Source organism: Notamacropus eugenii, chromosome 2, assembly GCF_028372415.1.
Source record: "Notamacropus eugenii isolate mMacEug1 chromosome 2, mMacEug1.pri_v2, whole genome shotgun sequence".
NCBI lineage: Eukaryota > Metazoa > Chordata > Mammalia > Diprotodontia > Macropodidae > Notamacropus > Notamacropus eugenii.
In genome coordinates this window covers 87937219-87962291 of record NC_092873.1, presented here as the reverse complement: position 1 = coordinate 87962291, position 25073 = coordinate 87937219, and the positions used below count along the sequence as shown (strand labels likewise).

General features: G+C 39.1%; 1 protein-coding gene across 1 annotated transcript; it reads left to right on the top strand.

The window, feature by feature from the left end:
- The first annotated feature begins 963 nt into the window (after positions 1-963).
- On the top strand, positions 964-22801 carry LOC140525903 (HLA class II histocompatibility antigen, DR beta 4 chain-like). The gene is made up of 7 exons (XM_072641675.1): positions 964-1108; positions 2485-2567; positions 18415-18572; positions 18969-19244; positions 19841-19951; positions 20431-20454; positions 20953-22801. Exons 3-7 carry the CDS (start codon positions 18440-18442, stop codon positions 20964-20966), a joined length of 558 nt encoding a protein of 185 aa, XP_072497776.1. The 5' UTR covers positions 964-1108; positions 2485-2567; positions 18415-18439; the 3' UTR covers positions 20967-22801.
- Positions 22802-25073: the final 2272 nt, after the last annotated feature.

Below are 25073 nucleotides of genomic sequence, written 5' to 3'. Positions count from 1 at the left end.
GATCTTGCCACTAAGGAGTGGAATGTGTAAATAATATTGATTTTTTCCAATTACATATAAAGATAGTTTTCATCATTTGTTTTGTGAAAGATTTTGAGTTCCAAATTTTCCCATTCACCCCCCCCAAGACAGCAAACAATTTGATATAGGTTACACATGTGGAATCATGTTAAACATAATTTCACATTAGTCAAGTTGTGAAAGAATAAACAGAACAAAAGGGAAAAAAAACATCAAAAAACAATGAAAAAGTGAAAATAGTATGTTATGATCTGCATTCAAACTCCATAGTTCTTTTTCTGGATGTGGACAACATTTTCTATCATGAGTTTTTTGGAGTTGTCTTGAATCATTGCATTGCTGAGAAGAGCTAAGTCTATCATAGTGAGTCAGTGCACAATGTGGCTGTTACTGTGTACAATGTGCTCCTGGTTCTGCTCACTTTACTCAACATCAGCTCATGTAAGTCTTTCCAGGTTTTTCTGAAGTCTACTTGCTCATCATTTCTAAATAGCACAATAGTATTCCATTACATTCATATACCACAACTTGTTCATCCAACTCTGTACAAAAAAAATAAAATGTACTTAAAAGGAAAATGTCTATCAAATTTAGAGGGGAAAGAATCAAACCAATGCAAAATTGAAAAGAAAATTGCTTATAGTCAGATATAAACTCAAACTGTAAAGAAAAAATGCATTAATATAATTTGTAAAAATTAAAATTAGAATTCTACAGTGAACAGGTTTTAAATGCATTCAGCAATAGCAAATTATACTTTTGCTTTCTAAGAAAAAGAAGAAATTGTTTTTAAAAAATCTCATATCTAAGCTTCCAAGCAGAAAAAGAAATCCAAAGAATGATAAATATAAAACTCAGACAAATTTCATTCTCATAGCCACCAGGTGGAGCTGCGAAGCAAGGTTTTGCTCTGTAAGGACTGCAGGGGTGCTGAAGGAACGTGGGTGTTACAAGCAACCCCTATTTCTCATCCCACTAGGCTGTTTATACTCTCCTAACACCGCTCTTCACTCTGTCCCTAAAGAGAACAAGGGAGGGGAAGAAATATGAAAGAACAAATGACCTGACAGCTCTAGCCTCATTCCAGGTAGGAAATTAATGCTCTGCTGGACAAAAAGTTCCAGATCAAGTTTAGTTCTGCCTTCGAGAAAGTTGGTAGATGTTTGGTGTTAATTATTTCAACTAGGTTTTCAGTTGATTCTCCAGAGTTCCCCAAGTATACCATCATATTATAGGGAGACACAGTGCGCTTTCTGGGCTCTCAGCCAACCAAAGTAGGCTAAACTAAAGAATCATTTGAAGGATTTTCTCTCTGGAGTAGTGGTGCCTCTCTTCCTACTCCCAATATACTAGAAAAGAATTTTCACTGAGGAAAGCCAACCTTAATCTTTCTTATAGGATTTGTAAACTGATAACCATTTGGTAAAAAAGGATTAATGAAAGGCACCCACCTTCCCAATCATGACGATTGTCCCAGGGTCTGAAACTTCAATACTAAAGATTTACTCTATTGGGTTAGGTGAATAATTTCTGAATTTCCTGGAAAACACAAATACCTGTGAAAAGTAGAATACATTAGACCGCTGACAGCTATTCACATCAGTGTATAGTAATTTGAAGTTGAATTGATCACAAAGAAATAGGGTAAGAAAGCTTTGTTGAAACTGGGAAAAGAATAGAGCAAGACCTGGATTATGGAGTACCTCCTCCCATAAGAGGAAAGGCCCAGGAAGAAGCAACCATAGGGTTACCTTTGCTGCCAAGATTGTGTATAGCACTGGAGTGGCTCTGAAATAATAGACAAGAAGTCTCCAGAATAACCTCAGAATTGTTCCTTCCCCAAGATCCACAGATAATCCATCTCACCAATCACACACACACACACACACACACACACACACACACACACACACACACACACACACACACACACACACACCAGGAGTGTGATCAAGTTGACTGTTAGTAGGGTTAGAGGTGGATATAAAAATTATCGTTCCCAGGAGAAATGATTCTCTTAACCTCCCATTCTATACCAGGTCTCAGAGCTAGAGAGTTTCAATAAATATACTTGATAAAGAATGCTTTTCAGTCTTATATTAGAAGAAGTGCTTTCCAAGAGTAATTTTAAAGGGAGACATTAGATTCTTCACAACACTCAACAGAAGCATTAGCTCAGGAAACACTGAAGCACAGAGTAGGTATTTTTAAAAAGTACCTACTGAAGTGACTGAAATTAAATCCTACTAGAATCTTCAAAATACCTTCTGCCTGGAGACAAATGATGCCCAGAAGTCCAATACTGACTGGTTCTTTCCCCCCACATAACTGCCCAATCACTCGCAGGGAAATCTGTACAATCTCATGGTTTTTATTTTCTGAGACATTAACATCAGCTTTTACTGGATGGGGACGCTTCTGACAACTATTTCTCTTGTTCTCTCACTCTCTCTGAATCCCCAGGATGGTGTGTGTGCTGGTTCTTGTTCCAGTAGGGACCCTCTTGGATCTGAGTCTACCTGTAGCTAAAGGCAGAGACACCTCAAGTAAGTATAGAATGGTTTAGCCAGAAATACAGTTATTGCTAATGGAGTAGAAGGATGCAAAACCCCCAAAACTGGGGGTGGGTGGGAGATATCTTTCTCTGAGAGGTTTAGACTGATTTTGTAGGTGCTCCTATCACAGTCTAGAGGGTTCCCTATCCACTACAGAGGTCTGTGCCCCTTATCTTTCTCATGCACTGCTACTGTGTAAAGTATTAATCCCCTATTCCAGGAATACAGATTTCAGATTCAGAAAATATCAGAATGAGAACAGAATAACTAAAATGTATGTCATAAAAACAGTGGAATAAAAAGAGTTTTGGGGTAGTCTAAGCTTCCTCCAGAGAGAAACTATCAGGATCAGTCATCCCAGGTCCCTAAGATGTGAGGAGAATGTTCTGAAGCTCTCTGGGTTTGAATGTGGAAGGACCCAGGCTATTCACAGTTACTATGTAGCTGCATTGCTCTTAGAGGGATTTACCCATCTCTGTAGTAGAATTGTATGGAATCTGGGAATTGTATCTTGGGGAAGAATGGGAGCAAACATAGACATAGAGAGATAGTGTATTTCTTAGCCTCACCTGGGCAGTCACAGACCATATATCCAAACTAAGAGATGTGATTATAGCTAAACTGGATATTGGGGCTTTAGAAGAAGAAAAAATGGGAGACCTGAGCTCCCTCTCATTCCAAAATATTGAATCAGTCTTTCTCTACAGAAGGAGGAAGGAAGAGTGCTAGGAAAAGTGAAAAATCTGTAGAGAGCTACATTGGCCACTTCCAGAGAAAGAATTATGAACTCTGAAGACAGATCAAAGCATGTTATTTTCCCTTTTCTTCTTTCTCTTGTTTTTTGCCTTTTATTCTGATTCTTCTTTCACAACCTGACTAATGCAGAAGTGTGTTTGACATGATTGTACATGTATGGTCTATATTACATTGTTTGCCATCTTGGGGAGGGTATAGGAAGGGAGAGAAGGAGAAAAAAATTTGGAATTCAACATCTTAAAGAAGTGAGTGGTGTAAACTGCCTTTACATGTAATTAAGATTACATATAAATTTACATGTAAATGTAAAAAATAAAATACTGTTAAGTGGGAACAAATAAAATGAAATTTTGTATCTCTCCCAGTGCTTATCAAAATACTCTCACCACAGCAGGCATTTACCAAATGTTGTTTTGAAGCAAGTTAATACTCAAATGAGGGAAGTGATATACCCATTATTCTCTGTCCTGGTGGGACCATATATCAAATATTGTGCTCAGTTGTGTAGTCTCATTTAGGGAAGTGCATCGGCAAGCTGGCACACATCCAGAAGAAGATGACGAAAACAGTGAATAGAGTGTAGACTACATTATACACAGAGCAGTTGAAGTACCTGTGGGTGTTTAACTTGAGGACAGAGGGTGTCATGAGAAGAAGAAAAATAACTGGCATTTATATAATACTGTGTGCTTGCAAAACAGTTTCAAGAACCACCAGACTTCATCATTTGTCCTGTCACTGATTCATAAGGTCCTCTAGGTCTTACCATCTGTCTTGCCTCTTTACCCTCCAGATCCCCAATACTGTCATTTTGCTGCAGCTGAACTCGCTTATATGTTGTCCCCTCTAAGAAATATAGGAGCTCCTTGTAACCAGGGACTGTCTTGCTACTTCTGTTTGTTTCCCTAGCACTTAGCACAATGCTTGGCACATGGGAAGCATTGATTAAGTTCTTTTTCATTCATTCACTCATTACTAAATTTATTCTCCAAACAACCTTATTATGAGTAGAACCATATTATAGGTAGAATGAGTATCCAAGTATTACACAACCGATATCAAAGATGAGATTTAAACTCATTCTTTCTAGATTTTAAGTCCAACAGTTTCAAAGGAAGGAAGGAAGGAAGGAAGGAAGGAAGGAAGGAAGGAAGGAAGGAAGGAAGGAAGGAAGGAAGGAAGGTGGGAAGGAGGGAGGGAGGAAAAGAAGGAAAGAAGAAGGGAAGAAAGCAAGAAAAATGGAATGTATCAGCTTGATCAACCCTCACATATGTGCTTCTAGGAAGTCTGTGTGCCAGCATCCACTTAAAAGCACTGATCAAAATATTTGCCCCCATTAATATATTTGCTTTTGCTAGGTTAACCAGAAGGAAAACATCAGAATAATAGATTAAGAGATAAAAAACAATTTAGTGCAAGCCTCTCCTTTTAAAGAGTCAGAAACTGAGTCCCAGAAAGATGAAATGACTTGCCAAAGGTGACTAGTGTTGGAATGACAATGTCTTATTCAAATCCAGTGTTTTTACTATTACACAAAAGTGTTTCTATTAGCTTAAAGCAAAGGCTTTTAATTTAAAAGAATGTAAATTAAGTGACAATGGACTGAGTGTGGGGTGGTCAAGATACCAAGATGGCAGAGTAAAATCCAGGACTTGCTAGAGTTCTTCTCCCAAACCCAGCCAAGTACCTGTAAAAAACTCCCTTAAACAAATTCTAGAGCTGCAGAACCCAGAGAATGATGGAGTGAAGCAAATATCCAGCACAAGACCACCTAGAAGATCAACAGAAAGTGTTCATGATACCATGCTGAGAGCAGAGTGCCATCCAGCATGGGTCACACTGGCACAAATGGGACCTGAGCAGGCCTTGGGGGGACTGAATCTCTGGCACCTGTGGAAGTTTCCAGACTTCACAACCCCAAAATGCTGAAGACAAATTGGAAGGTCAGTGGAAAAAACTTGTCAGACCTATGTGGGAGAGTAGAATGGTCCAGACCCAACCCTAGGATGGCATGGAGAAGGGGTAGAGGAATGAATGGCAGCCAAAGAAGGGGCAGTGGCAGTGTGTTTCTGGATCTCTGGTCCCAGATTGTGGATAGAGTGGCTCACAGGACCACCCCCCACCCAACTGCAAGCAGAAAACTACCTTGACAAGGAGCTCAGAAGTCAAGTTAATAGCTGGGGATATGAGAAAAAACTGGGGGAAAGAATCAGACTATAGAATCTTACTTTGGTGACAAGGAAAACCAAAATATACAAACAGAAGACATCAAAATCAAAGCTGTTACATCAAAGGACTCCAAGAAAAAAGTGTGAATTGGTCACAGACCTTGGAAGAGTTCAAAAAGGATTTTGAAAGTCAAGTAAGAGGAGAGCAAAAATTGGGAAGAAAAATGAGTGATGCAAGAAAATCATAAAAAATTAGTCAACTGCTTGCTAAAGGAGACCCAAAAGAGTGCTGAAGAAAATGACACCTTAAAAAATAGACTAACTCAAATGGCAAAAGAGATCCAAAAAGCCAATGAGGAGGAGAATGACTTAAAAAGCAGAATTGGCCAGATGAAAAAGGAGGTCCAAAAGCTCACTGAAGAAAATAATTCCTTAAAGATTAGAATGGACCAGATGGAAGTTAACAACTTATGAAAAATCAAAAAATTATAAAACAAAACCAAAAGAATAAAAATAGAGTAGATAATGTGAAATATCTCATTGGAAAAAAAAAAACAAAAACAACCGACCTGGAAAATAGATCCAGGAGAGACAACTTAAAAATTATTAGACTACCTGAAAGCCATGATCAAAAAAAAAAAAAAAGAGAGAGAGAGCATAAACACCATCTTGAAAGATTGTGTCTGTGCTCTTTTTTTTTTTTTTTGATAATTTTCAAAGAAAACTGCCCTGATGTTCTAGAACCAGAGGGTAAAATACAAATTGAAAGAATCCACCAATTGCCTCCTGAAAGAGATTACAAAAGGAAAACTCCTAGGAATATTATAGCCAAATTCTAGAGGTCCCAGATCAAGGAGAAAATATTTTAAGCATCCAATGAAATAGAAAACTTTCAACCATTTTTGTGAAAAGATTACAGCAGAACAGAAAATTTGACTTTCAACCACAAGAATCAAGAGAAGAACGAAAGGGGAAAAAGAAAAGAGAAATCATAAGAGACTTACTGAAGTTGAACTGTTTACATTCCCACATGGAAACATAATATTTGTAGCTCTTGAGGCTTTTCTCAGTATCAGGGTAGTTGGAGGGATTATATGCATATAGACAGAGAAAACAGGATGAATTGAATATGAAGGGATGATATCTAAAAAACAAAATTATGGGCTGAGAGAAGAATATATTTGGAGATGGAGAAAGGAAGAAATAGAATGGGGTAAATTATCTCTCACATAAAAGAGGTAAGACAAAGTTTTTTCAAGGAGGGGAAGAGGGGAGAGGTGAGAGGGGAAAAAATGAACCTTACTCTCATCATGTTTGGATTAAGGAGGGAATAAAATGCAGATTTAATTTGGTATGAAAATCTATCTTACACTGCAGGAAAGTAGTAGGGAAGTGGATAAGTGGGGGGTTGGGGGATGATAGAAGAGAGGGCAAATGGGAAGAGGGGGTAATTAAAAGAAAGTGTTTTTGAGGAGAGAAAGGTTCAAAGAAGAGAATAGAATAAATGGGGATCAGGATAGGATGGAGGAAAATATAGTTAGTCTTTCACAATATGACTGTTATGGAACGTTTTTGAATGACTATACATGTACAACCTACAACTAATGGCTTGACTTCTCAGGGGGAATGGGTGGGGAGGGGGGCAGGGACAGAAAGTGTAACTCAAAGTTTAAACATCAATGTTAAGGAGCAGAGCAGGAACCACTGGTGCGGATTGAAGCAGAAGCAATAGTGCGGATTCTCAAACATATCAGCGCAGGACAGGAGTCTAGAAGAATTGAGTGAGACAGAAGTGTAAGACACCTGATAACAGCAGCAGCCACTCCTAAAGTGATCAGCCTGCAGATTAAAAGTTTGAAACTCACCTATTTGAACTTCCAGGAGCCAAGATGGCAGAGTAACTGTAAGTGCTCTCATGCCTCCCTTGTTGACCTTGAAAAACTCCCCAGAATACTTCCCTAGGAAAAATACTGGAACAGTGAGATCAGCCAAAGCCTCTTAACTCATGAGGCTAGGAAGATCATCAAGGAGAGTCCCACTTGCTGTGGCTGACAGGGATCATGCAGGACCAGAGATGTCCCAGATAGATCTACTTTAGTAAACCAAGTGCAGATCCAGAGCCCCAGGGGTGTGGAGCCCATAAATGCCAACACCAGAACTCCAGGTCTGCCTTAGCAGCGAAATTAGGCAGACACCAGCACAGAGGGGGCTTCACCTGCCACTGACCCTGCCTGTGCTCTAGCTCAGGGGAGAAGTAGACCTCCTGTGACCAGACCACCACTCCCCTACACCTCACACAGTGAGCTTCAGGGTAACCCAGGGAAACTCAGAGAGCCTTCACCTGACCTTGGCACACACCAGCCACCTCAGTACTAGGTAAGGTGCAGCATTCTAGCTTCTAGCTGAAAGAACCAGAGGCCACAAGACACAAAGCCTCAAGTGTTCAGCACAAGAAAAGTGGGATAGAGCCCCCTATGACCCAGAAGCAGAGATCCATTTCAAAAACCAAGAAAATCATTTTGGTAGCTATATGGAGGATTGATTTGTTTCCGTGAAGCAGGGTGTCCAATAAAATGGTTATTAGAATAATTCAAGTGCAGAAGGACCAATCAGAGAGTTTTTGGCTATGAATAGAGCAGGATCTTCTTGATTCAAAAGCCATCTCCTTCCATGAGGATGGCTGACAACGAGTATCAGAGCCTGCAATACAGTAAACAAGACAATGTCTTCCATTCTCTGCTGCGGATTAAGTGAGCAGAACTGAAGACTCAAGCTTGGCTCTAACCAAAATGAATCCAATGGAAGTTGTGGGCCAGGTTTTAGGATATAAATCTTCCAATGTTGCTTCCTCTTACTTGCTGTCTTCTTTTCACAACTTATTTAGGGCTACCTTATTTTAATTTCCATTTAATTTGGAAGTGGTAGAGTTCAAGGTTAATATTAAATGGAAACTGGCTTTTCCATATTAAAAAAAGATTATCCCTGGAGGTTTGAGTAAAGCCCGTTTTCTTTTATGTTTTCTCCCCTCCCTACTGTTAACCAGCAATGATTATGCACAAGTTCTTTTTAACTAATTAATCTCAATCAGTTTTTACCAAAGGGTATTTTGCTCTGAAGCTATAGCAAGGACAGAAGTACAAACACCCCCTTAACACTCAGAGCACCCTAAAAGAAAAAAAATTTATATATTAAAAAATTAAAAAAAAATAAATTGAAAGAATTAGAATAGGCAAAGAAGAAACTAAGTTATCACTCTTTGTAGATGATATCATGATATACTTAGAGAATCCTAGAGAATCAAGTAAAAAACTACTTGAAATAATAAACAATTTTGGCAAAATTGCAGGTTACAAAATAAACCCACTTAAAGCATCTGAATTTATATGTATTACTGAGAAAACTTAACAGCAAGAGATATAAAGAGAAATCCCGTTTAAAGACACTATAAAATATTTGAGTGTATACCTGCCAAAACAAACCCAGGGACTATATGAACAGAATTACAAAACACTTTTCCCACAAATAAAGTCAGATCTAAGTAATTGAAAAACTATCAGTTGCTCATGGGTAGGCCAAGCTAAGATAATAAAAATGATACTTCTACCTAAATTAATTTACTTATTCAGTGCCATACCAATTAAACTACCAGAAACTTATTTTCTAGAACCAGAAAAAATAATATCAAAATTCATCTGGAAGAACAAAAGGTCCTGACTATCACAGGAATTAATGAAAAGAAGTGCTAAGGAACACGACCTAGCCCTACCAGATCTCAAATTGTACTATAAAGCAAGAATCATCAAAACCACTAGGTACTATCTAGGAAATAGATCAGTGAAATAGGTTAGGTACTCAAGACACAGCAGTCAATCAATATAGGAGTCTACTATTTTATAAACCCAAGGACCCCAGCTTCTGGGATAAGAACTCACTGTTTCACAAAAATTGCTAGGAAAACTGGATAATAGTGTGGTGGAAACTGGACATAGACCAATGTCTGACACTGTATACAAGAATAAAGCTCAAATGAGTACATGATCTAGATATAAAGGCTGATACTATAGACAACTTAGGGAAGCAAGGGATAGTGTATTTGTCAGATTTATAGAGAATGGAGAAATTTTTGACCAAACAAAAGATAGAGACCATTATAAAGTGCAAAATGGATAATTTTGATTAAATTTAATTGAAAAGGTTTTGCACAAACAACTCCAATGCAATCAAAATTATGAAGGAGGCAGAAAAATGGGAAAGAGTTTTTATCACTAGTGTCTGTGATAAAGGTTTCATTTCTAAAATATACAGATAACTGAATCAAATTTACAAGAATACAAGTCAGTTTTCAGAGGAAGAAATTATTGATTAGAGAGATGCAATTCAAAACACCTATGAGGTACCACATTACACATATCAGATTGGCTAACACGACAAAACAGGAAGATGAGAAATGTTGGAGAAGATGTGGGAGAGCTGGAACACTAACTCATTGTCAGTGGAGCTGTGAGCTGATCCAGCCATTCTGGAGAGCAATTTGGCACTATGCTCAAAGGGCTACAAAAATGTACATTTCCTTTGACCCAGCAATATCACTTCTAGGGCTATATCCCAAAGAGATCATAAAAATGGGAAAACAGACCACATGTACAAAAATATTTATAGCAGTTCTTTCTGTGGTGGCCAAGAACTGGAAATTGATGGAATGCCCATCGTTTGAGGAACTGCTGATCAAATTGTGGTAAATGAATGTAATGGAATACTACTGTGCTATAAGAAATGATGAACAGTCTGACTTTCGAAAAACCTGGAATGACATATCAATTGATGCTGAGTGAAATTTGCAGAACCTAGAGAACATTATACACAGTTACAACCACAATGTGTGAGAACTGTTTCTGATAAATTAAGCTGTTCACAGCAATGCAAGGACCTAAAACATTCCCAAAGAATTTTTGAGGCAAAAGATCATCCATATTGAAGAAAGAACTATGGAATCTGAACACAGAATGAAGCAGACTATTTTCTCTTGTGTTATGTTTTGCTTTGGTTTTTCTCATGATTTCTCCCATTCGTTTTAATTCTTCTATGTGATATGACTAATATGAAAATGTGTTTAATAAGAATGTATGTGTAAAATCCATACAAGATCCTATGCTCTCTAGGGGAGGGAGGAGAGAGAAGGGGGAGAAAATTGAAGACTTATGGAAGTGATTGTTGAAAATAGAAAACATAAATCAATTATATTAAAAAATAAAATGTTAAAAATTGTTTGCAACTGGGAAATAAAACATACAGGCAATGAGATTTAGAAATCTATTTTTCCCTACAAGAAAAGAGAGGGGATGGGGATAAGAGAAGGGAGTGGTGTGACTAAAGGGAGGGCAGATTGGAGGAAGGGGTAATCATAATTCATGCTGTCTTTCGGTAGGGGGAATCCTGATGGAGAGAAAATTTGGAACTCAATATCTTGTGGAAATGAATGTTGAAAACTAAAACTTAATTAATTAATTAATTTTAAAAATAAATGACACAGAAATATTCTCATATTTACTAAGGCCTGGCTGCCACATTTTCAGTAGAGAAGGGTAAGTGCAAGAGATAACTATGACTAGTGAACATCCATAGAGAGACATCCATATAAGGGACACATGTGAGCAGGACTTATAAGATGGGCATACATGCAGGAGACATATTCAATCAAAGTAAACATAAACAGTTGCGATACTAAAGAGCTGCAAATATACTGTAAGTGTGTAGAACACTGTTCTCCTTGGATATTATTTAGCTGTTCAGCCTATCTGCTTCTCTATGCTACCATCTACTGGAAGATCAGGAACTTCTATTCAGCCTTTTTTTTTTTTTTTTGCAGGATAGAGCTATGGTCTTAAGCATATTATCTAGAATTATGACCAGTCACAGCTAGACTGATATTTTCAGAAATGACCCATCAATACCACTATTTGGTCTATTTCCAAAGATAATTAAGGAAAAAGGGAAAGAACCTATATGTCAAAAAAGGTTTATGGTATCTCCTTTTGTGGTGACAAAGAAATGGAAATTGAAGGGATACCCATCAACTGAGAAATGAATAAACAAGTTGTGGCATATGATTGTGATGGGATACTACTGTGCTAGAAAAATGATGAGCTCAATGATTTTAGAAAAACATGGAAGGATGTACACAAAATAACAAAGAGCAAAATGAGCAGAATCGAGAGAACCTTGTATTACAGTAACAGCAATATTGTTTTAAGAATGAGCAGATACTTGCTACTAGGAAATAAGAAATACAGGCAATGGGGTATAGAAAGTTATCTGGCCCTACAGGACAAAAGAGAAGATTGGGACAAGGGAAGGGAGGGATGATAGAAGAGAGGGCAGATTGGTGATAGGGGCAATTAGAATGCTTGGTGTTTGGGGGTGGGGGGAGGGGACAAATGGGGAGAAAATTTGAAACCCAAAATTTTGTGAAAATGAATGTTAAAAGTTAAATAAATAAATTTAAAAAAAATTTAAAAAAAAGAATGAGCAAATAATTTATTTAACTATATTTTAATTAATTATTTTAAATTAATTGATTGATTAATTCTAATTAATTATTAACTATACAGTACATTTGAAGAAAGGTGTTATCTGCATCCAGATAAAGAAATGACAATAAAAAAACCATTTACTTTATAATTTTGTTGTACATTTGAAAGAAATAGCAAGTTGTGCAAAGCAGATCAGCAATTCATGAGCAATAAGCTATTTTGTTGTACTGTGTTATGGAAATGCTTACTTTATTCCATAAATTTAAAAATAATTAAAAACAACACACAAAATAACCCAGATTAATACACTACTTCCATTGACTCTGCTGTTTCTATAGATTAGTCCAACTACTTTAATTTGCATCTGAGTTTTAGTCAAATAAATCTAGTTTTCTCAACCTCCTCGTCCTGGGTTCCACTTTAGTAAACAGCAAAGTAGTTTAGTAAGGCTCCTATTGGAAGCTTTGTGGTGAAGTGGAAGTAGCATAGGAGTTGTGATCAGAAGACCTGGGTTTCAATGTGATTTGGGTGACCTTTGGTCAGTCACACCCTTTCCGAGTCTCCGTTATCATTAAAATTAAGGAGTTGAACTAGCTAACCTCTAAGATGCCTCATTGTGCTAAATTTATAATTTGATGATCCTAGGATGGATGTTATTTCACAGATACTCTTGATGCGTCTTACATTCTGTAACCATTATTAGGGTTGAAAAGAATGGAAGAAGATAAAAAGAGATTGTGAACTTTGCCTTACTTTCCCCATTCATCACCCTCAAAGAACCATTGCTTTTCTCTGCTACTTTCTAGACAATGCAAAACCATTAGTTTCTCTACAGATGAATGAATGAAATTGTTGTTGTTATTGGTGATTCTATCATGACTCCATGGACCATACAATACTAGACCCTTTAATCCTCCACTGTGTATCCAAGTTCATGTTAACAGTTTCCAGGATACCATCCATCTGTCTCATCCCTGCCATCTCCTTTTCCTTTTGTCTTCTTTAGTCTTTCCCAGCATCAGGCTCTCTTCTTCTCATTAGATGAAAAGTCTATGAGTCCCATTGTCTCATTAGATGGCCAAAATATTTAAGCTTCAGCTTCAGTATTTGACCTTCCAGTAAATAGCCTGAATTAGTTCCTTTAAATATTGACTTATTTGATCTCCATGCTGTCCAAAGGACTCTCAAAAGTCTTCTCCAGAACCACAGTTCAAAAATATAGATCCTGTGGTGCTCAGCTTTATTGGTAGTGCAGCTTTCAAAGCCATGCACTGCTAATAGAAAAACCATAGCTTTGTCTATATGGATTTTGTTGTTGCCTTTTAGTATGCTGTCCAGATTTGCCGTTGTTTTCTTTACAAGGTGCAATGTCTTTTAATTTCATGGCTGTATCACTATCTACAGTGATCTTTGAGTCCATGAATATAAAATCGACTACTTTCATTTTTTTCTCTCCATTTGCCAGAAAGTGGCTGTACTAATTGCCAAGATCTTAGGCGTTTTGTTTTTGTAAAGCTTTGTTTTGTTTTGTAATGCTTCAAGCCAGCTTTTATACTCTCCTCTTTCATTCTTATCAAAAGACTTCTTAATTCCTTTTTACTTTCTGTCATTAGAATGGTAGTCTCTTAATATGTGAAACTGTTAATATTACTCCCAGAAACCTTAATTTGAGTTTTAATCATCCAGCCCAGTATTTTGCATGATGTCTTCTGCATATAATGCAAATAAATAAGGTGACAACATATAGCCTTGTCATACTACTTTTCCAATCTTAAACCAATCAGTTCTTCCATGTTTGGTTCTACCTATTGCTTCTTGATCCACATACAGGTTCTTCAGGAAACAAGATAGTAATACCATCTTTTTAAGGACTTGCAACACTGTCTACCTCACAGTAACTCCTTTTCATCTTTTATTCCTTTGTGTATTTACGTTTCTCAGAAGGCAACATTTTAAAGATGTCAAGTCACTTATGTGGAAATAGATGTTTCAGTATATCATGAGGGGTGTTTCCTTTCTTGTGTAAGGATTTTTCAAATTGTTCTTCAGTAAACCTTGAAAATTTACTATCAGCTCAGATGTGAGCATCTAGAGACATCTGCAACCACACTTCATTACTCATTTATATCCAGTGATATTTGACTACCCAAGACAATTGCCCTGATTCTTTCTCCTCAGCATCAGATGAATATAAGCTAAGGGAGCTTCTATCAGGAAAAAAGAGTAAATGCAGCTCTGTGTCTAGCTCTAGGAACTCAGAGTAACAGATTAAAGTCATACAGATGGATAATCAAGAAGAGAAATCCCAGATAGTTGAGAGGTCAAGAAGATCTGTGATTCCAGAATTTTGAACCAGTATCTCCCGGCCATATATAGAATACTTATGCTAAAATTCTCCTAGTACCTTTGAATTGTTGAGATGTATCTATAAGCAAAGCACTTCTAATCTGAAAACATTAAATGAATGTAAAACATTATTATTATAAATCTGTATATTTTTGAAAGATTGAATAAAACATTCAGTAAGAAAAACATTGTGTGAAGGGCTGAAGATACAATTATGCTCTCAAAGAATTCATGTTCTAATGGGATGTATTTTAAAGGCAAAAGAAGAGAGGCTGAAGATAGGAGAAAAGCAAGGGACAAATGAGGAAGCAAGTACATTTAGGAGGCTGTAAGGGCTTAGATCTAGGGCACTTGTTTCTTCTGCCAAGAAAAGTGTTCTAGCAGTCCCTTTACAACAACTTGCCGCCTGGAGACAGATGACACAACTCAGCTTTTAAAGGTTATTGGTTCTTCTTTTAATCACTTTTCAATGTCAGAGGACTTAAAGATACCAGTCTAGTCTTTCTCTCCAACAAGTGAAGTGCTAAGTCCTATTGATTGGCTTAAAGACCATCCATCTTGCTGTGTGCTCATTCCCTTGCTTCCTGTTTATCTCTAACATGCTTGATGTTTGGATCTTTGCTGGTTACTGGAAGATTGGTCTGTTAATGACTTCAATGCTGTTCAGTCTTTCTGCATCTTGGGCCAGGGACATCCCACGTAAGAGCAGCAATACTGTTCCCTGGGTCTCCCATATAGGGAATGGGGTCCTCAGTCTCCCAAAAAGAAGGTGGAAAATTACTCTTATTGTGGAATAGAGGCTACTGGTGAGAATGGGCAGGCCTCCTCCAGAAAAAACAGGGGTAGATGGTTGAACAGGGAGCTATGTCAGAGTTCCAAAGAAACCATCCTCAGGCTAGTCTGGCATCAATCTGTGTTTCTGTGGCCATGAACAAGATAGTGGGACTGAGGGGACTGAGGACTGAGGAGGTTCCCTTGAGAAAATTCCTCTCACCTGCACTACATCATCTGTGACTTTCTCAATGCTCAGGTAAGCCCTGTCCTGCGGATTTCTCTTTTCAATCCATTGTTCACACCAATGTCAAAAAAAATATTCCTAGTCTTCCCACCAATCTTATGTGGCTTCTCTTTATCACTAGGATCAATTCCCAATTCCTCAATCTGACATTTAAAGCCCAACCCAACTCTCAAGTTTATTTTACTGTCCTTTGAACACTTATTCTAGTTGAAATATTCAACCAGATTTTCCCAGAATTTAACCCTCATCTCTCTGCTCTGCATCCTTAGAATATATGCCCTCTTCATCTCTGCCTTCTGAGCCCTGACTTCCTTCAAGGAACAGCTCAAATATCTCATTCTCCATGAAAACTTCCTTGATCTCTCCAGGTTATAGTGCTTTCTCTCTCTTTCCTCAGAATCCTTCGTATTATTCTCTTTTGAATACATCTAATGGGGATTCACTCTATACTCATTGTCCTTGTACCTGGAGTATACTAGTCCTACCAGGTGAGGGGCAGCCAAAGATGAGTATGAAGATCCCCTTGCCCAGTTCTCTCCCTGTCTATATGTGTCCTATTTCCTTACCTGAACTATTCTTTCTGGTCAAAGAGCATTGACATAGTTCCAATCTAAATGAGATGTGGAAACTTTGAAAAGAAACTGGGGTGCAAGGAGGAAGGAACAGACCTGTCCAGGATCCTAGAATATATAGCCTTTTGGGAGTAGGGAATTTCCCCAAATTTCTGGTTTCCAGTCAATCTTGGATTCTTCTTCCAAATATTTCAGCCCAGCCCACTCCACATCCAAAATCTCAGCTTCTAGACAAATAAAGTGATTTTCCTCAAATTTCTCTTACAAATTTGTCCATTCCTCTTCTTTGCCTGCCTTCCTTAATTTTTTTTTTGTATTATTGTTATCTAGAGGTCTTTTTCCCCATTTTGGTTTGTAATAAAGAAATGAATGGGTTCTTTGCGGTATTTTTTGTATTTCCAGGGCTTAAAATATATTTTGCACATAGTAGGGACTTAATGATGTCACCTGGGTTAAAAGTGCCTTTTCTTGAGCACTAGCCCTAGATTGCACTAGTCACTCATTGATTATGACGTTCCTTGAATTTTGTTTATTTTTCTTTTTTAAACTCTTCATTGATTTTTCTATCAATGTGGGATATTGACTGGAAGTTATTAAGCAAAGCGATTTTAAGGAAAAGATAACTGAAGTCAGAGGACTTGTGTTACATTCCCAGCTGTGATACTGACTAGTCTAGTGTCTTTGCATAAGTCCTTTCAACAGGCTGTTCCTCAGTTCCATCCTGTGTAAAAGTGGAGAAATGGACTAGGTGAACCTGAAGTTGGGTTGGTTAACTAGGAAAATTTTCAAGTAGCAAAGAAGAAGTTGGGGTAGGGCAGTTGTATCAACGTGAAGGACATTTATTGGCCAGTGTAGTTGTACTGGGAGATAAGGGCAAGTTGCTCAGATTACAGTTGTAAGGGTGTTGTGGGGAGTAGGGGGCTTGGTTCATGCAGGAGGAAGATCTTGGAAAAGACTGAGCTCTTGATGGCCTGGGAGGGGCAGCTCTCTTCAGGAGAGGGATCAGGCAGGAGGAGAATAAAGACAGGGATTTCCCTGAAGGGGGAAGTGATGAGGGTCAGGAAAAATGCAGGAACCACTAGAAATCCCTGGCAACCAAGTCTGGAAAGAATTCACTGGACTCAAGCAATCTTAAGTGGGCAAAAAAGTGTATCATTACGCCTCTCAGTGGGCAAAAGTTCTTAAGTACCCTGCAATTTAAAGGCGTTATAAAGTTTATATAGATTATTCTATAGTAAAACTTGTGCCAAGTATGCTAACTAGGTGTTTTGGGGTGAGATTAGGGAGTGGTTAAGGAGTGGTTGATTATTAAAGGAACATGCACTTTTGGTATCTACTGCTCAGTTTTTTTACCCAAAATTCATTGGCAATAGCCCAAGGCAGGGTTACATGGAGGTGCGGTTTTAGTCCTGAAACATTACTAATTCAACCAATGGTCAGGGCTGACTAGGGAAAATCAGACTTCTCTCATCAATGTCTTGTTAGACAAAATTAATGGAAAGGGAGTACACATATATCCAAGTATAGGATACATACGATTGGTCAGTCATTAAATAAATGTCGTTATGACCCAGTGCACAGCTAGTTCAGTCATTATACAGCTGGCTCTAAGTGATAAATTGTATAGGTGCAGCTGGCTACTGTGGAAGGAAGGGAGATATGGAGCAGGTTGTCCTTGAGCTGGAGGGAGACTGCCTGAGATAGTGTTTTGAGGTTAAAGAGAAATGTGATTTTTAAAGAGAAATGCGATTTTAGAATTGGGTTTCAAGCACATGCACCCAAGCATCCCTTCAGAAGGAGTTCAGCTCCTCCTCTTGCCCTAATTGTGTCTGTGTCTCTAAGACATAAATTTTGGGCACCGCCCTCACTTTCCATTCCCACCTTCTCTACATGTACTGATTGTGTGTAAGAGTGAGTATGTGTGTATGTCTATGCTAGGGTTGTGTGGATATGTATTGTGTGTACATGTATATGTGAAGGGAATATGTATATGTGTGTGTGTCTTTGGTAGGGCCAGAAGCAGGAAGCCACAAGTTACCTGTTTCTGGGATCATCTTTGTAGGAATACAGCTGCATTTCTGAGCCTCCAGACCCAATCCTCCAAGGTAGAAGGGGAGGGGAGAGCAAGGGCATGGCTTCACTGTCCCAGGGAGGGCCGAACCAGTGACCTTTTCCCTGACTCTGAGGCTGGAGGGGGAGGTTGGAGTAAACAGCTCAGAGACCGAGGCCATGCAGATGACCCGTCAGGCACTGCAGGTGGGTGGTCCTGGCCTGGTCACTGGGGGCCACGGTTGGTCACTTTGCCAGGGGCTGACGCTGCTCCGGGTCCGTTCGTAGAGAATTTCGTGTATCAGAACAAGGCTGAGTGTTATTTCACCCACGGCATGGAACAGGTGCGCTTTGTGGTTAGATAGTCTACGATGACCAGAAATTTCTCCGCTTTGACAGCAACGTGGGGAAGTTCCTGGAGGTGATGGAGCTGGGGCGGAGTCAGGCTGAGTACTGGAACAGTCTGGAGGAGATGCTGGAGCAAAATCAAGCAGCCGTAGACACGCTGTGCAGATACAGCTACGACATTGGCAAGCCTTTCATGGTGGACAGAAGAGGTGAGTGACCCCGACCCTCACCCCCTAACTTCAGGGTCGGGACCGAGAGAGGGTGACCCCAGATCTGAAGATGCGTCCTGAGCTGACCCCGAGAAGGCTGGATCCCCGCCCCATCTGCCCCGCAGCCTCCCTCCCTCTACCCCACCCCAGACAGGACCTCCCAAAGGGTCTGGATCAAAGCCAGGGCCGAGGGGACCCTGTGCAGACTGGACAGTCCAGATGGGGACGATGGGAACCTGGAGGACCTCAACCCCCACCCTGGACAAGGGAGAGCACCTCCGAGCCTGTGCTGGGCACCTCTGGGAGAGGTCTTCAAGGCCACACAGCCAAAGAGACCCTTATCACAAGGTAGGAGTATCTCCCTCTCCTGACACTTTGTCTCTCTCACCCTCTCAGTCCAGCCCAGAGTGACCATCTCCCCCTCCAAGACAGATGCCCTGCAGCACCTACTGGTCTGCTCTGTCACTGGCTTCTATCCAAGCAAGATCAAAGTCACCTGGTTCAAGAATGGGCAGGAGGAGACAGCTGGGGTTGTGTCCACGGGTGTGATACAACATGGAGACTGGACCTACCAGACCCTGGTCATGTTGGAAATGACTCCCCAGAGCAGAGATGTCTACATCAGCAGTGTGGAGCATGCCAGCCTACAGAGCCCCATCAGTGTGGAATGGAGTGACAGCCAACTCCCTTACCCTGTCCCCAACCTGTCCCCTCCCTGTAACCCCAGGACAGGAAGGCCCATATCTCTGGAGGTCCTTCAGTGAATGTTCCCACAGACCCCCTTTCTATGCCTTGGATTATATGCATCCTCCTCGCTCTCCCAGCATAGCTTCCTGACTGCAGCATTGAGCTAGCATTCACAGAACCCTGGTGCTTTGTGGAAACACGTATTCCTCAGCAGGAGGAACTTGCAGAATCTTAGACAGTCCTGTCCTGGAGATCCCAAATTCCCTTGACTATCCCTTACCCTAGGAGATAGATCATTTTTACCTCTGGGAATTCACATATGTCTCTGGAAGTCAAGGAATGGGAAATGTCCTCAAAAAAGCAGACATTCTCCCTTCTCCCAACCCTGAAGTCCCTCAGCATTTTTCCTTCCATTTCTCACTCAGATGGAGTTGGAGCTGGAATCCAGGCTTCTTCCCCTGCTTACCTCTCCATTTCTTAGTTCCCCTCAAACCAGACTGGGCTCTGAGCTTTTAGGGCACTGGTTGAAGGTGGGATGGAGATGACTGAAAAGTGATGACTCCAAGGCATGATCTCTGCAGGGGCACAGTCTGAATCTGCCCAGAGCAAACTGCTGAGTGGAATTGGAGGCTATGTCCTGGGGCTGATCTTCCTCAGTGTAGGACTGATTATCCACCTGAAGAACAAGAAAGGTGAGGAGCATGTAGTGAGAGAATTTGGCTCCATAGAACTCAGGCCATGAGGGAAGATCCATCTCCACTGTTCAACGGGCTCTGTCTCTGGCCCAAGCTCATGCCCCTCACCCCAGAGAGGGAACTTATCCCAGGAGGTCAGATGCAAAGCCCAGGAGTGGTAAACATTGGGATCAGTATTTCCCCAACCAAAGTCATCCTGGAGTAGGAGGTTTCAGTGACTGAGGGACATAGTGAGAGCCAAATGCTGGTCCTGACAGAGAGGAAACTCTTCAGACTTTTACATCCCTGAACTTTCTCTTCCCCTTTGTTCCAATGAGAATCCCTCAGACATAATGCAGTTAAAGTTTAGGATCCTTCATATTGGGGTACTAGATGAGCATCCTGACTCTATGGTAGAAGTCCTCCCCACAATAAGGATTTCTGACTGTTTATGATCTTGTATTTTTCTCTTTCTCATTCTTCCTCTGCCTCCTCAGGACACACTGGGCCTCAGCCTGCAGGTAATATCCCTTTTCCTTTTTGGCCAAAGCTCATAATTCTCCATCCCTGAGCTCACAGACTATAGGAATGAGTGTTACTTTGGTTCTGTCTCTCTCGTACTAGACTCTTTTGCTCTCTAATTGGGACATCCCCAGTTCCTTAGGATGAGAGGGGGAGTGGTAGAATCTGTGATATTTTACCCTATTGCTACAAGAAGTTTCTAGTACCATTCTCCAACTGTCCCCATGATTCAGCAGAAGTCCTGCTTTAGGCAAGATCCCTTCTCTTTGGGATCAGAGTTTTCAGAGACATTCTCAGGATTCCAGGGGACAGAAGAGAAAAAATCTGTCTTAATAAAAAAAAAATGGTTAAATCTCTTTGAGTAGTGATTTAAGGGCATAAGAAGGATTCATAGGGACTCTGCCTCCAAGGAATCATCAGGCTTCCCTCCCCCTTGGAGAAAAAAAGATGCTGCTTGTATAGCCTGTATCCTGTAATGACTCTTTTGTCTCCTGCAGGCCTGTTGAGGTGAACCTTAGGATTCCATCCTTCAAAGAGCATGCCTCCCATCCTGCTCTCCTGTCCAGGGTCCCCAGGCATTCAAGAGAGAGGAGCAGTTCAGTCGTTGTTGTGGAGCTAGCATTCTCCTGTGCCTAGAGGACATTTACCATCTAAAAACTTCGTAGTTTCCACATGCTGTTCTGGACATTTTCTATACTCTCTTGGTACAGGGCCTTAGGGAGAAGGAAATGTGTTTCTTCTGTCCCCATAAAAACTGCTACCTTTTCTGCATTTACCCCATTTTTTTCTCTCTATTCTTCCTTAATAAATAAGGTGTCATCTGTGTCACTCATTGTGCTCCTGGGACTGCTGGAGGAGTCATATTAAACAAATTAGAAGGAGGGGTTAGGAAGGGGCCTTCCTCTATGCAGGAAGAAGGAAGAGACATCTGATAAAAGGACCCTAGAACTGAGACCTGGCCTACCTCAAGTATCACAAGTTGCAGCTGGTCATGCCTTGGTCTTTTGCATCCTACATGGTTCCTAGCAATATACTTTGTATGTGGTCAATGCTTAAGAATTTTTAGTTGAATGAAACAGTGTGTTTTGTGAGAGAGGTGCCCCTGCTATGTCTGCCCACATTCCCCTTGTTATTCTGCGGAATTGAGAGGATGCCATAAATAGGGAGAACTTAGTGGGAGGGCTGAGTAAACTCAAGGTGGTTTAAAAGTTTTCTTTGTGCTGAGGGTAGTTCACCATCCCTTTTCAGTTTCTGTTTGCAATTTAGGGCTTCCAGGCTCCTTAACTATTCTCCTAGGACTTCATGTATAAAACCTTCTCTTAGGATTTCAAGTATAAAACCAATAAGCCACCTCTCTCTGACCAGCTAGCTCAGTTTCTTCTGTTTCCTTAGTCCTCCTTTCCCTCAGCTGAGGCCTTTTGCCCCCACTGATAGAGTCAGTTCAAATCCAGTCAACATTAAGCACCAACTATCAAGGCACAGCTTGGGAAGATCTTAGAGATTCTCATAAGAAAATGACAGTCTCTGCTTTTTGGAAGGGATACTTTTATCTTGGAGATGGTGGCCAGCTTCATGAAGGAGGAGGTATCTGAGGTGGATTTTTAAAGGAAGAAAGAGCTGAATTTGGGAATATGTTGGGGTTGGGTGGTAGGGAACTTAGAAAAGGGAAGGTGATATCTGTTCCAATCAGAAGAGCAATGTGGACATTGACATGGCCTTCCATGTGGGTAGGGCAAGAATGAGAGATTTAAAAGTTTTCTAGTTTGATTAGAATATAGAATTTTGAGAAGTGATATATGATCAAGGTACACAGATATTGGGACTATATTTTAGAGGCCTTGACTGTCAGTAGTCAGTCACCTAATTTGTATATAGTAGGTAATGGGAAACCACTGAAGATTTCTCACTGTAGCCCATCTTAAATTAACCTTAATTAAACATGACAATTCCCTTAATAAAGGTGACCAAACAGTGCAGGTCGAGTTCAAGTTTTATATTTTGGCTAGAACTGGCCCTTATGCCCCAAATTTTATCTATTTATCTTATCAACTGAAAAGTTAATATTTTATTGGTATTTATGGAAATGAATTCATTTCAGCAAAATAATTATTTTTGTTGTTTTTTTCCCCTCACTTAATAGTATTTTATTTTTTCCAATTACATGTAAAGATAGTTTTCAATATTCACTTTTAGATGACTTTGTGTTCCAAATTTCTTTCACCCTCCTTCCCTCTCCCCCTCTTCTGCCCCCTTCCAAAGAGGTCATGCAATCCAATACAGGTTATACATGTACAATCATATTAAACACATTTCCACGCTAGTCATGTTGTGAAAGAAGAATCAGAATAAAAGGGAAAAACCATGAGAGAAAATACAACAAAAAAGTGAAAATAGTGTGCTTTGATATGCATTCAGACTCCATAGTTTTTTCCCTGGATTTTCCATCATGAGTCTTTTGGAATTGTCTTAGATCATTATATTAATGATATACATACATGTATATCATTAATATAATGATATAATACTAATTATCTTTGATAGTTAGATTAATTAATATATAAATATGAGAAGAGCCTAGTATATCACAGTTGATCAACACACAAAGTTGCTGTTACTGTGTACTATGTTCTCTTGGTTCTACTCATTTCAGCATAAAAAAAGTGAGTCCAGGTTTTTCTGAAATCTATTTGCTTATTTGTTATGGAACAATAGTATTTCATTACATTGATATACCACAATTTGTTCTGTCATTCCCCACTTGCTGGACATGCCCCAAATTTCCAATTCTTTGGTAGCACAAAAAGAGTTGCTATAAACATTTTTATATATGTGGATCCTTTTCCATTATTTATAATCTCTTTGAGATACAGACCTAGTAATGGTTTTGCTGAATCAAAGGGTATGCGCAATTTTATAACCCTTTGGGCATACTTCCAAATTGTTCTCCAGAATAGCTGGATCAATTCACAACTCCACTAGCAATGCATTAGTGTTCCAATTTTCCCACATCTTCTCCAACATTTATCATTTTCCTTTTATGTCATATTAGCTAATCTGATAAGTGTGAAGTAGTACCTGAGAGTTGTTTAAATTTGCATTTCTCTAATCAATGATTTAGAGCACTTTTTTTTCATATGCTTATAGACAGTTTTGATTTCTTCATCTAAAAACTGCCTGTTCATGTCCTTTGACCATTTATCAACTGGGGAATGACTTGTATTCTTATAAATTTTAGTCAATTCTTTATATATTTTAGGAATGAGGCTTTTATCAGAAACACTGGCAGTAACAATTGTTTCCCAACTTTCTGCTTTCCTTCTCATCTTAGTTGAATTGGCTTTTTAATTTAATGTAATCAAAACTATCCGTGTTGCATTTAATAATGTTCTCTATCTCTTATTTGGTCATAAATTCTTCCCTTCTCCCTAGATTTGACAGGTGAACTATTCTTTTCTCTCCTAATTTGTTTATGGTATCACCCTTTATGTCTAAATAATGTAACTATTTTGACCTTACTTTGGTATGTGTTGTGAGATGTTGATCTATGTCTAGTTTCTGCCATACTATTTTCCAGTTTTTCAAGCAGTTTTTTTTTTTGCGAAATATTGAGTTCTTATCCCAGAAACTGGATTCTTTGGGTTTATCAAACAAAGATTGCTATAGCTATTGACTACTGTGTCTTATGTACCTAACATTTTCCACTGATTTACCACTCGATTTCTCAGCCAGTACCCGATGCTTTTGATGATTGCTGCTGAATAATATAGTTTTAGATCTGGTACAGCTAGGCCACCTTCCTTTGCATTTTTTCCCATTAATTCCCTTGATGTTCTGAAACTTTTGTTCTTCCAGATGAATTTTGTTATTATTTTTTCTAACTCTATAAATAATTTTTGGTAGTTTGATTGGTATGGCACTGAATAAATTAATTAGGTAGAACTGTCATTGTTATATTAGCTCAACTTACCCATAAGCAATTCTAATTTTTCCAATTATTTGGAGCTGACTTTATTTGTGTGAAAAGTGTTTTGTAATTATGTTAATATAGTTCTTGGGTTTGTCTTGGCAGGTGGACTCCCAAATAATTTATATTGTTTATATTTATTTTAAATGGAATTTCTATTTCCATCTCTTTCTGCTGAACTTTCTTAGTAATATATAGAAATGTCAGTGATTTATGTGAGTTTATTTTCTATCCTTCAACTTTGCTAAAATTGTTGATTATTTTAAATAGTTTTTTAGTTGATTCTATTGGATTATCTAAGTATACTGTCATATAATCTACAAAAAGTGATGCTTTTGTTTCCTCATTGTCTATTTTAATTCCTTCAATTTCAGCAAAATTATTAAGAAAATACTGTTGCAAGACATTCAGGAAAGTCACTGCAATGATTGTTTTTCCAGTCCCAGACACCCTGTGCCCCCATTTCTTTCAGCTGTTTTGAAAGGATGTAGATTTTCATAGAACCAGACTATAAATTCATCAAAAAACATTTATTAAATACCTGCTGTGTTCCATGTACTGTGTTAGTTTCTGGAGACAAAAATACAAAAAAAAAATCAAGCCATCCCTGAAGAAACTTGTGATTTATTTAAGTAAATACCATAACAAAGTAAC